Raw genomic sequence first — 13,170 nt, 5'->3', positions numbered from 1 at the left:
ATCGGATCTTCCCGCCTAACTTTCTGCCGCCTCCTGCTATGCTTGCCTTTCCTTGGAATCCACTCTATCACTCTTAGGGACCATCGGCTATCTTGCCTTTGACCTGCCCACTCCAATTTCTTTTTCTTGATTTCTACCTGAATGTCATTAACTTGCATCTGTTCTCTGACCCATTTTGCACACTTCCTATCTCTTAATGTTATTTTTGCTCCATAGCGCTCTGCGTGGTCCTCAGCCTAACTCTTTCTGTTACCCTCCACATTTCTGGCCCTTTGGCCGAGTACCGGTAAGATATAGCTCTTACACACTTTCCCCTTGGAGGATACTGGTAAGCTGCCACTCATGATCTTATAGTACCTGCCAAATGCACTCCATCCCCAGTCTGTTTCTTCTAGTTATTCCCCTCCCTCGGCCCGGGTCTGCACACTGCTACCTTTCCTAAGGAGATCTATATGCCTCATTACTTCCAGCGCCTTGCTACCTATCACAAACTGGTGTGCCTTTATGAGGCTGTTGAACATTACTTTAGTCTTCTGAATATCAACCTTTGAGCCTACCGATTCGTTTTCCTGGTTGGTGTCGTTAATCATGTTTTAAAGTTCATCAGAAACCTTGTCAGCGAATCTCAGATTACTGAGGTATTTTTCATTAATCCTTATTCCTAACTCTTTTCAATTGAGCTCTCTGAATACTTTTCTAAACAAGCGGTGAATAGCACTGGAAAGATAGTGTCTCCTTGACGAATACACTTTCTTATCGGAATTTTAGTACTTTTTTTATGGAGGACTATGTTTGCTCAGCAGCCACTATATTTTCACATATGGCAGCAGTACATTTACATATTACTCATCTAGACCCTGATTTTGCAATGCCTGCATGACTATTGAGGTTTCGTTTAAGTAAAATTCATTTTTGTAATCAATGAGTGCAGTGCTTACTTCAGGCTGGTTATTTTTCGAGTATTTTTCTGGCAACCTGTTTGATTGTAAGTCTGTGAAATCTTGCTTGATCCTTTGAAGTCGAAAGTTGTCCCTACTCTATCAGTAATGGGCAGTGAACTGATTTTTCTGCAATTTTTCAAGTCCTTGATCGTCACTCTTCTTATGGATTAAAGAGCCGCTGTCCACCCTCCTGTCGAAAATATTTTCTTCCCCGGTGACTGTGAGGCTTTACCCCCAGAACGCAGGGCCGAAAAAAAAATGTTTTTGAAAATAGATATTAACGCAGTTACAGCCACCACAATTGTCTGATTCTGTCGTGTTTCTCTTCTCCTGTTCCTCGTAAAGGTTTTTCACTCCTGCCTGGTCGCCTAGCCTCCGCAAGCCAAATTCCCCTTCCTCCTCCGCGTTTGGTGGGAGGTGGGGCAGGGCACTTTGCGTGTGCGAAAACGAAACGAGCGAGGGAACGCTCGCCTTGCATTCATTGATTCAGTCTGGCCGTGGTGAGGGAAAAGCCTGCAGCGAGCGATGCGCACAATTAGTCGTGTACGCCCATTCTTCACCAGTCAGTCAGCGAGATGGACTAATTGATGTCGTTGCCTTCTGACGTCAGCCTAGCAGCCCGACGGGCCAGTGTAGAGAACGGGGAAGCTGGTTTCCCGGAGGAGAGGATGAAAGAGCTTTGATTTGTATTTTTGCTGCTTTGCAGCGCATGTATCGCTGTAGCATTTTGCACAGACTAACTCCGGTACCTGATCGGAGCATTGGGCTACTTTGATTAAAAAGTCATACCCTGGACAGTGGCCCTTTAAGATAATGTAGTGTTCATCCAAGATTCTGGTACCGTTAAGGTCACGAGGTATTGTGTATGCAGGGTGACCAGTTTTTCTAGCACAATATTCCCACCATTCTGCAACAAATTTTCAATTACTTGATCCTCTGCAGCTGCTTTCCCTCCTTTTCATAGATTCTAAAGCTTTATTTACGACATGTTTCACTGATGAAACGTCTCATTTCTCTGCACTACTTGGATTTTTATTATAATCCTGATAACTTTGGCTACTGTATAGATCTACGTAGAACTCCTCGGCTACTTTTACTATGTTAACCAAATTAATAATACATTTTCACCTCTTTTTTAGTACACACATCTGATTTTTCCTATGCCTAGTTTCCTCTTGACCACTTTCAGGCTACTGCCATTCGTTAGGGCACAAAGGGGAGTGTTTTGAGCTGGAACACCCCCCAAAATTTTCTAAGCACTGCTTAACACCTCCCTCCCCCCCCCCCCCCCCTTCCAGCTTTTCTTCAACCGGCAGCATATAGCACCCTTTCAAAATTATTGCCAGTTACGCCACTGTTACAGGCTTGCCTAGTTTCCTCTTGACTGCTTTTAGGCTACTATGCTTTAGTTCATTAGAGTGTGCTCGATTCTCTCCATGTTATACTCTTGTGGCAGACATTTTACGCTTGTTGATTAGCTTTATAACTCTGCCAGCTTTATCCTGTCAGTTTGGTTGGAGGCGTTCATGTTTTGGCATGCCTGCTTAGATAATTTGCCGGTATCCTAACTAATCTATTGCCTACTTCTGCTGCACAGTCTGAAATTATTGTTCATTGCTTCTCAATAAGCTAGTTTTCCTCGGTTAACACTGAATATTTTTTTTTTTTGCCCCGAGTTCCTGAATTTCTCTGCTTTCCATGTTACAGCTAATTCATTGATAGGCTCCTTTACTCTTAAAATCTGGTCTAATTGGAGGACTTACCATCCTATGGTCACTGCATCGCTCATGTTCAATTACCGCTACATGCTGCACAGTGCCAGGGTTAGAGCACTATGTAAAATCAATTTCATTTTTAGTCTCCCCATGCAGTCTTTTCTGCTTTCACTTCCGATTATGTCGTTCGCTGAAAAAGTTATTCTTGATTTGTATATTATTCGATAACTCCCCCCTGCTATTTCTAGAGCCAGTGCCATGTTCACGCGTTGCCTGGTCTCCAGAATGTTGGGTTTCAAGTTGGCTGAAATAACAGGTCTGAAGGCATGCCCTAGCAGAGTCAATATATGAGTGTATTATCTGTAAATAGTACTTTATTTTGCTACTATTCAAGCATATATGCATGGTGGAGACAGATTATGTAAGTTCATTTGCTGCATGTCATACCACCTTTGGCAGGTGCTGGCATTCTGGTCTATAGGCACTTATATTTGTAGCCATTGCAGCACAAGAGCATCACATGGTTCTTTCAGTTATTATTATTTTTTTTTTGTGCAATGTGGAAAGATGGTTTGTGCAGTCTAACATAAACAAACATTTTCTTTGCAACTGTGAAACCCGGCCCCTGCTTTCGTTGTTGAGGGAAGCAATCTGGCTTGGACAGTTTGTGACGGCATCACCAACTGTTGCTCTACATGCACGCAGCAGTGGCATTTTGTAGCCATAGTAGAAAGAACTGTGCACGTGTCAATCTTACCAGTCATAGGTCAATCTTACCTGTCATAGAAGATGCTAGGTTCAGCCATAGTAGAAAGAACTGTTTACCTGTCAATCTCACTTGTCATGGAAGGTGCTAGATTCAGCCATAGTAGCAAGAACTGTTCACCTGTCAATCTCGCTTGTCATGGAAGGTGCTAGATTCAGCCATTAGCAAGAACTGTTCACCTGTCAATCTCGCTCATCATGGGATGAGCTCTAGTAGAAAGAACTGTTCACCTCTCAATTTCACCCATTGTGTGTTCCTGCTCTCTTCAGCCTTCCCGCGACCCCCGCGGCCTCCGCGCCCAATGTTTCGAGGAGTGATGCCACCGCCTCCAGGGCCTTACGGCCAGTTCTCACCAGGACCTCCACGTTTCCCACCTGGCGGCGGACCCCCGCACGGTAGTGTGTTTGGCCCCGGTAGGGACTGCATGCCCATGAGGCCACCCCCCATGCGAGTTTTTGGGCCTCCACCACCACCTCCGCCACAATTCCTACGAGGCCCTGGTGCCATACGGTCACGGCCACTTTTCCGGCCACCCAAGTTCAGCCCTTACCCAGCAGGAGGAGGCAAAGCCAAGAATGGCCAGCCCAACCCTGTCAATACCAGCCCTGGCAGCAGCAACAACAGTGCTGGCACTGATACTGCTGCAGCAAAGAAGCCCTCTGCAGATGGTGTGGATTTTGCACAAGGCAAGTAGATGGCACGCGGCATATGTGTCCTGGATTCCTGTGTCGGCTTGAGCTGGCTAAAGCATAGCTATGTGGTCACACATTCGGTGCCCCTCCTATTTAAATGGAGTTCCTGCTAGATTCTAGCAGATGGGTAGCGGATTTTATGCGAGAACCCGTAGATTTTACCTGGAAGGGATGCTGAGGACGAATTGAAGTTGGCCTCAATGTGATGGGTAACCAGTGTACACATAGTGAAGGTAAAAGAGCGCCTGCCGTACGACAGTCACAGCACTAAATGGGGCTGAAGCATGCATCATATTGCAGATTATTTATGCATCAAACGTCGAACTATTCTTCAATATATAGAGCTTTGCATTGGGTGAGGCAGTTATAATAATTCCTCCTGTCTGTAAAATTTAAAGTCGGTTCCACCGCAGCTTCCACCATGCCAGCATGAGGTGCACACAGCATTTCAGTGAACAGTATGGCAGCATCCAGGAAGCCCTCATTGTAAAGGCCTCTGCTATGTTCACCCGTTTTCGCCACCTTGTGGGTTGGGAAAGGTGTACTTCAAGCTTTGGTGTCTACTTTGTGGCAGCAGGGGTGCCTATACTAAAGAGCTTGTTGCAGGAACGTGCAGTTTTATGGTATCACAGTCAGAGGCTGCTATTCGATGGCCGCAGGATGGGAAAAATGGGAGAGCCACTGCATGGGCATATTTGCGGTACAAACTTGCATAGTACAGGAGAATTGCTTTTGTGACCTTCTCTTGCATATCGGATGAATGGCTGCTTAATGTGGCTTACAACATGGTTAGGCCGCTGATCACACAAGGCAGGTGGTTGCATTTTTTGGATGTGGTTACTTTTTTTGGCACTTGCGTAGATGGATGAGATGAAACTTTTAAAAATGATTTCCGAGAATTGGCTGTAGAGTAGCTGTAGTAAGAGCTATGGCTGTGGAATTTGCCAGCAATCTAAACAAATGCAGCTGGCATAAGTGCAGAAAAACTATATTGTTTATACTTGTTTCTCATTTACATTTATCTTGGTGTGCTGAATGCAGGGTTCCAAAATTTTTTAGAATTTAGAAATGGCTGTGTACACAATCATGATTAGAATCAATAGGCAAAAGCACATTTAGTGTTGTGCTTTTCTTCCCCATCGCTGGAATATCATTAAAATACAAGTTGACTTTGCTCATGTTAAAGGGCCTTGCAACATTTGTCCGCTATGCTTTAGATTAATTCTTGTCACACAGATACAGAATCAAAAAGAATTACAAGAATCGGTGCATTAGAGCACGAGTTATTAAGGAATGATTTTTCAAAATACAAGCAAACCAAGAGTTGCCCTCAACTCAATTTTCCCATTTCATTCGCCCAATCACCACATTATGTGGGACCAGTTGAAACAGCCTACATAAGCATTTCACAACAACGTCGCGGAAGATGGCTTCTTATTGTTTCTCGGTCGCTGTAACAAGCTTTTGCTAAAGTTGATGAGCTCTCTTGGCGCCTCGCAGAAATAGAATGAGGAACGAAGAGACCGGGAGCAGGCAGTGGAAGGAAACATTCTTTTGTCACCATGCACCCTTAACTGTTGTGCTTTTTTTGTTAGCCCACTCCTTGACTGCCCCCTTTCTCTGTATCCCCAGACATGCTATAATAGCGAGTAGCGACTGACAAGGTCATTCAATTCTTTCCTGTTTAACTTTGGTACATAGTTGCATAGCCATAGGTCCATGTGTATAGATCATGAAAGTTTTGATGCAGAGTAGTAACCAGCTTGGTGCTTTTTATGTCGCTTGCTTTTCAGTGTCCAAATGTGTTGGAGTCATTGGCTTAATCTAAAATACAGCAACGGACATAACATATTTTTCCTAATGGATACAATTTGCAGTGCATTTGCTGTTTATTCAAATATCAAACGCTTGTCATTTGACGTTATATCTGATGCAATGAACCAGCACTGTGTGCCGACATCGTCAGTAGCATGCATTTTGTTTAAGGAAATTAATAATAAATGCTGAAATATTGTTATGACTGGGGGTAATACCATGGTCGTAAGTGCAACAAACGAGCAAAGCAATGCACTCAAAATATGATGTAGGACCCCTTTAAAGACATTAACATTTGTCAAATATATTATTTGCTTATACTTTATAGGGTGAGAAAAAGGTGCATAAACCTTTAGAAATGCTTTAGAAACAAATTCCATCTTTCTACTAGTCGTTGCCAGGAAAAAGAATTAAGAAAAGCATTTTTGCAATCGCCAGTGCCTAATGCCCTTTTTACACAGCTAGATTAACGTTAACTACGGTTACGCTTCACTCCGGCTACTGTAAAACGCGGTTCGCCATTGTTGCACAGCTTGGCACCACACTCTGTTACGGCAGTGGTGCCCCTTTGGGTGAAGTGAACTGATGCGTTAGTCGACAGACTGAAGAGCCGAATGAATATATGCTAGTTATTCACAATATAGATTTTGCAAAACATATTGTTATGGGAAAAGTGGGAAGGTATGGGTTATAAAATTACTGCCGGACGTAGTTTTAACACGAGCCAGCAGTTTCGGATAGCACTAATTCGGATCTTGTTTTGCTGCTGCATAGCTGTGTCCATGTCAGCATTGTAGCAGCAGCTGAGTGGTTTTGTTTCTTGTGGTATTACTTGTGCTCCAAGGTTCTCCCGTACCTTTTAAAAAGTGGGAAGGTATGGGTTATAAAATTACTGCCGGACGTAGTTTTAACACGAGCCAGCAGTTTCGGATAGCACCAATTCGGATCTTGTTTTGCTGCTGCATAGCTGTGTCCATGGCAGCATTGTAGCAGCAGCTGAGTGGTTTTGTTTCTTGTGGTATTACTTGTGCTCCAAGGTTGTCCCGTACCTTTTGATTGTTGCGGTGATTGGCGCAGGTAGTGCTGCATTAATGGCTTTAAAGAGGTTGAGACACCAAATTATGAGTCCGAAAAAAGCATGTTATAGGCTTCCTCCATATGTAAAGCCATTCAGGGCCAATTATTGGACACAACAAACACTTAGATATATTTTAATTCAGCTGCAAAGAGTCGTTGAATGCTCGCTCTCATGGTAGAGATCCGTTGTTAGCGGGATAATCAATGATGTATAAAGCTGTCAGTGATATCAGTGAATACTAGTGACGCCACAGAAGAGTGGGATGCCATAATATCAACAGCACCGTGATGCATAACATTGGCAGGCACCATTCTTTCTGTACTTTATTTGAACTGAAAATAAGTGAAACGAGGCTACATTTCATATGCTTACACTTCGACACTCAGCGTGACCACCTATCGACTATTTGCTCTGAAGCCTGCCTCCTCTGCAATGAGTAGCCCAAGCAAGTCCTCAGGTTCGTATGCGCGATGTCATCGATTGTGCAGAGAGAGTTTGGAAGCTTTATTCATTTCATTCATTTCATTTATTAATACTGTCAGCCACCATAAGGGGCTGTAACAGGAGTGGAAAATACAAAATGAAAAATGAGTAATATAGAACACGATGAAGATCAATAGTCAATCAAAAATTGTCTCTGAATGCACACACAAACAAAACAAAAATGAATTACACAGAAATCGGAACAGCCATCCTACACAACAGCAATAGAACCTCATCACCCTGTGGTAGTGCCATAGATGAAATTTTCTAAATGGCGTACAAATTCAGATAATGATGATGATCGAACAGCAGAATCAGAGTTCCAGTCCTTACAAGTTAGCGGGAAATAACTAAACTTGAAGCAATTATTTTTTATAGCCGGCAATGGAATGAACCTACTATGACGATGCCTTGATGTCTCATTAGGTTTGATCTCAAAGTAGTCTGATTTATTAATTTTTAGATAATTATTGATAATGAGGTAAAGAGTTTTTAGTCTTTCATACCTGGTTCTGCTTTCTAACATTGGTAGTTGGGCTTGTTGGCAGAGGTCTGTTGAAGAATGGTTACGGCGGTATTTATTATATATAAACCTTGCAGCGAGCCGCTGAATCCTATCTAGCTTGTGAGTGTTAGTTGCTGTGTGAGGATCCCATACTACTTTGGCATATTCAATAATTGGTCTGACTAGGGTTTTGTAAGCCAGGCACTTTACATCCGGGGTAGCACTGTGCATTGCGCGCCGCAGGTACCATAGTGTTTTAAAAGCTTTGGAGATGACATTTTCAATGTGGGTATTCCATCGTAGGTGTGATGTAAAAGTTAAGCCTAGGTATTTATACTGAGGTGGGCGTGATAAAGGACAAACGAGGCAAGGACCTCACTGAAGCCTCAGAGATAAAGAAGAGGTGGCAGGAATACACAGAAGAACTGTACAAGAAGGACCCGGATGTGCAAACCCAATATAGGACGGTTGTGATTACTGATCTCGAGCCGGGCATCCTGAAGAGTGAAGTTGAATGGGCCTTAGCCAGCCTTGCTAAGAACAAAGCTAGCGGAATTGATGGTATTCCAGCTGAGTTGCTCCAAAACCTCAACCACGACGCTGTTAACACACTGCATACATTATGTCAAAAGATTTGGACAACCCTGCAGTGGCCACAGGATTGGAGGAGGTCAGTTTACATCCCCATTCCAAAGAAAGGCAGTGCCAAAGATTGTTCCAACTACCGCACGATCGCGCTTATTTCGCATGCTAGCAAGGTGATGTTAAAAATCCTGCAAGGTAGGCTGCAGCAGTATGTGGATCGGGAGCTTCCGGACGTGCAAGCTGGGTTTCGCAAGGGCAGAGGAACTAGAGACCAAATTGCCAACCTTCGCTGGATCATGGAAAAAGCAAGAGAGTTCCAGAAACCCATTTACTTCTGCTTTATTGATTATGCGAAAGCGTTTGACTGCATAGATCACAGCAGATTGTGGCAAGCTCTCCAAGAGATGGGAGTTCCAATTCACCTCATCTGTCTCCTCAGGAACCTTTATGAAGGGCAAGAGGCCACAGTCAGAACTGGGCATGGTCTTACTGATTGGTTTCCGATTGAGAAAGGGGTGAGGCAAGGCTGCATACTGTCGCCCTGCCTATTTAACCTATATGCAAAGTGCATCATGAGGAAGGCCGGTCTGGACGAGTCTTCAGCTGGAGTGAAGATCGCTGGAAAACGCATCAACAACCTTAGATATGCGGATGATACCACTTTAATGGCAGAAAGTGAAGTGGATCTCAAGAGACTTCTGATGCGCGTACAAGAAGAGAGTGAGAAGTTTGGGCTTAAACTGAACATTAAAAAGACGAAGATCATGGCGTCTTGCCCTATCAAGTCCTGGAGCATCAATGGACAAGAAGTGGAAGCTGTGACAGATTTTCTGTTCTTGGGCGCCAAGATTACCTCGGAAGGAGACTGCAGCCATGAAATTAGGAGACGCCTGCTTCTGGGAAAGAGAGCAATGGTTAGCCTTGACCGCCTAGTAAAGAGCAGAGACATTAGTCTGCCAACCAAGATCTGTATAACCCGTGCTATGGTCTTTCCAGTTGTGATGTATGGAGGCGAGAGTTGGACTGTGAAAAAGGCTGACCGCCGAAGAATTGACGCGTTTGAATTGTGGTGCTGGCGAAGACTCTTAAGAGTTCCTTGGACTGCCAGAAGATCAAATCAGTCGATATTGTCGACCATAAACCCTGACTGCTCATTGGAGGGTCAAATTCTAAAGTTAAAGCTCAGCTACTTTGGTCATCTGATGAGAAGAGAGGAGTCGCTGGAGAAAGATTTGATGTTGGGAAAGGTTGAGGGTCGCCGGAGAAGGGGTAGGCAGCGAACGCGATGGTTAGATGGCATTCTCGAGGCATTGCAGATGAAGCTATGTGATGTTAAGAAGATAGTGAGAGACCGGAAAGCGTGGCGTGACATGGTCCATAGGGTCACGAAGAGTCGGACACGACTGAACGCCTGAACTGAACTGAACTGATTTATACTGATCAACTCTTTCGAGCATGTAACCATTTATTTGATAATTGAAATTAAGAACATTCTTTTTCCTAGTTACTGACATGAACACAGACTTTTTTAAGTTTAACTCCATCTGCCAGTCGTTACACCAATTGACTATTCCTTGTGGGTTTAAATTTAATTTAATCTGATCATCTATCGTATTTACTCTACTGTACATCACGCAGTTGTCAGCAAACAGTCTTATTGGAACATCAATGCTACTTTGCAAATCATTAATGAAGATGAGAAAGAAGAGTGGGCCTAAAACGGTAGCGAATGCAAATGATCATCGGGTGTAGTCTTAACACCAGTGATCTGAAATCGATGATTCTTTGCATCCTAGGACGCACACAGATTGAGCGTAAAGCACAGCTGTCAGGCGCTTGCATGGCACATTATGATCGCAATCAAAAAGCTGTTTGTACTGTCCATAGCATACAGCAGTATTTGCTAAATATGCCTTGGTTCAGTGGTTACTGCACTCGGCTGCTGACCAAAGTACTCAGTTTCTATCCTGGCTGTGATGGCCATGTTAATGTGCACGTTAATGAACCCAAGGCTGTCTAAATTAATTCGAAGCCCTTAGCTATGGCTGCCCTCATAGTTAATTTGTCGTTCCGAAATGCTAAACACCCACATCTCTTATTTCATTCACCTTGCCTAATGCAATAGCTAGTATAGCTTTCGTAGCTAGTATTATAGCTACGAAAGCTTATCCCAGCACGCTCTGCAAGGGTCGATGCATGCAGCCTATTTATTAGTATTATTACTACTGTAGTTAAAACAGCCTTCCATCGTACCTTGGTTCACCTCAGTCAAAGAGCAATCGAGGTAAATAGCTTTGTGCATTGCAAGCTGAAGTTTGTACATTGTTGAATCTGCTCCCGGTAGGCATTATTTCTAAGTATTCTGAACAGCAGCCAGAAAAACATGTCGTACATGCTAAAAGATATATTTTCTACTTATTGGCGCTTTTTATTGAGGTTATCATTCTTTAACCGGACTTGCTTCACTGCAAAGGGCTGCATGCCTGATTCAGATCTCCAGCTTTGGTGTTGACCAGTTGGTGTGTTTGTCGCCTGCGGACACCAGCATGCACCCTACATCCTTGAACGCTATCATCTTCAATTAATGAACTGAGATTGTGAAGCTAGGAGGTTTCCCACGATTGTGGGTTTATATGTCATGTAGCATATGTGAACAGTATGAAAGAGCACTGAACATGTGTAGAGAGGGGAAGCCTCAGTTCACAGGTCGAGCCAACGTTTTGACAAATGGACCCGTCTTCGTCCACTTGTTGAAACGTTGGCTCGACCTGTGAACTGAGGCTTCCCCCCTCTACACTTGTTCTTTCATACCATGTTATCCATCTTCTTCCTCTCGTTCTATTTGGGAACACTAGTTTTACGTAACTATGGTTAACGCTGCTTGTGTAACAAGGGTGTAAGTGTATATCCTTGAAAGCTGAAGAAATGTTCTGTCAGCAGGTTGCCAAACCTGAAAAATAATTTTTTTATTTCGAATAATTAAACAAAAAAGTGCAAATAAGCCATGGGAATTCTACTTCTTTCCCACTAGACATCCCATCCAGTGCTCGTGTGCGCTATGCCAGCTGGTACTTGGCACGTGCTGCAACTTTTTATTTACTTTCTTTTTTTTTGTTTCACTGGAATGTTTCTTTGTTTTGTTTCACCCACAGCCAGTAGCAGCACTTCAGGTGCGACGACAAACGGCACCGCACCGTCCTCCTCCCCATCCACCGTGGCCCCTGCCCCGAGTGCAGTCACCGCAGCTGCAGCTACCAATACAAACACCAGCACCAACAGCAGCAGCAGTAACAGCAGCAGCAGTAACAGCAGCAGCAGTAACAGCAGCAGCAGTAACAGCAGCAGTAGCAACAGCAGCAGCAGCAACAGCAACAGCAATGCAGGCGGCAATGGTCTGGCCGCAGCCATTGAGGCGGCCAAGCGGGACGGCATTCCAGTGGACATGATTCAGGCGCTGTATTGCAAGTTGTGTGACGCCAAGCTCAATGGCAGCCTGCAGGCGACAGCCCACTATGTTGGCAAGAGCCACGCCAAGAAGGTGAAGCAGTACCAGCATGGTCAGGGCCGCATTGGCCAGCTGCGGCTCAATGCTGCTGCCGCATCGGGGCCTGATGCCAAGACAGCGACCGGGGTGAGTGCAGGGCCCTACTGAGGCATTTGAGTGAACAGTGAAAGCTTTGTCTGCTAGGCAGTGCTTTGATAAGGGGACTTGTTTTTGTATTCTGTCAAAATGTTGGCTAGTGGGCTGAAGCTCCCCTCAACCTGTGTTCATTTTATTTTTTGTTGTGCTGTGAAGGATTTCACCTTCCTGCCTTCTCTCGGCCTTGTTATTGAATGGTCACGCAGCCAAAGATGTACTTGCATAAGCGTGCATGGCTTGACTGGGCCCCTCGTTTCCCATGCATTTGTTTGCTGACTGAGTCTCGTTAGTCGGCTAAAACTGGTAGCAAGACTATCGAAGGGTTAAAGCTTTAATATTATTTGAAGACGGCACACAGGTAGCAGCTGAACGAGACAGAATTGAGTTCACAGATTCCTTGTGATTGGTTATTGGGAATGCTGATCTGTAGGCTCTCTGCTAGTGCAACACATAATCGGGAAAGATAGTAGTGTTGTCTCTGCGCTGCTTCAGAAGTTACTCCCCAAGACCAATAGCTGCATACATAGCTCTTGTGTTTGCAAAATGCCATGGTTGACGTCTTTGTGGGTAAGGGTTGGAGTGACTTGAAGGCGTCCTGCAACATAATTTGAGTGCATTGTTTTGCTTGTTTGTTGCAATGCTATTACCACCGATCGTAACATGCATATTTCGATATCTAATATTTTAATTTTGTCATGAACCAAAATCATGGTATTGACGGCATCGACACACAGTGGTCTTTCTTTGCAGCGGATATGACTTCAACTAGTGAGCGTTTGACAATTGGGTAACTAGCAAATGCACTGCAAATTGTGTCCATTAAGAAAAATCTATTATTATTGTTGTATTTTATATTAAGTCAATGAATCCAACATGTTTGCTTTGCAGAAATGTTTGCTGAGCAAGTGACACAGAAAGCACCACAAGGGGGGCTGGTGGCTAATTTGCAT

At 44.1% G+C, this 13,170-nt stretch overlaps 1 protein-coding gene across 2 annotated transcripts in view; it reads left to right on the top strand.

The window, feature by feature from the left end:
• Positions 1-13,170, top strand: part of LOC146197311 (uncharacterized) — a 55,260-nt gene that overhangs the window by 24,046 nt on the left and 18,044 nt on the right. The window contains exons 2-3 of one of the 2 annotated variants that reach the window (XM_084599136.1): positions 3,692-4,108; positions 11,733-12,211. In XM_084599136.1, coding sequence (XP_084455262.1) covers positions 3,692-4,108; positions 11,733-12,211 — 896 coding nt within the window. Of the gene's footprint in view, positions 1-3,691; positions 4,113-11,732; positions 12,212-13,170 lie in introns of both variants that reach the window. The other variant, XM_084599137.1, reaches the window with a different exon arrangement.

The sequence above is a fragment of the Amblyomma maculatum genome, chromosome 3 (assembly GCF_055883805.1).
Source record: "Amblyomma maculatum isolate TAMU_Amacu chromosome 3, ASM5588380v1, whole genome shotgun sequence".
Taxonomy (NCBI): Eukaryota; Metazoa; Arthropoda; class Arachnida; order Ixodida; family Ixodidae; genus Amblyomma; species Amblyomma maculatum.
Note: the sequence above shows the minus strand (reverse complement) of the source record. Positions and strands in the feature narration are given on the sequence as shown.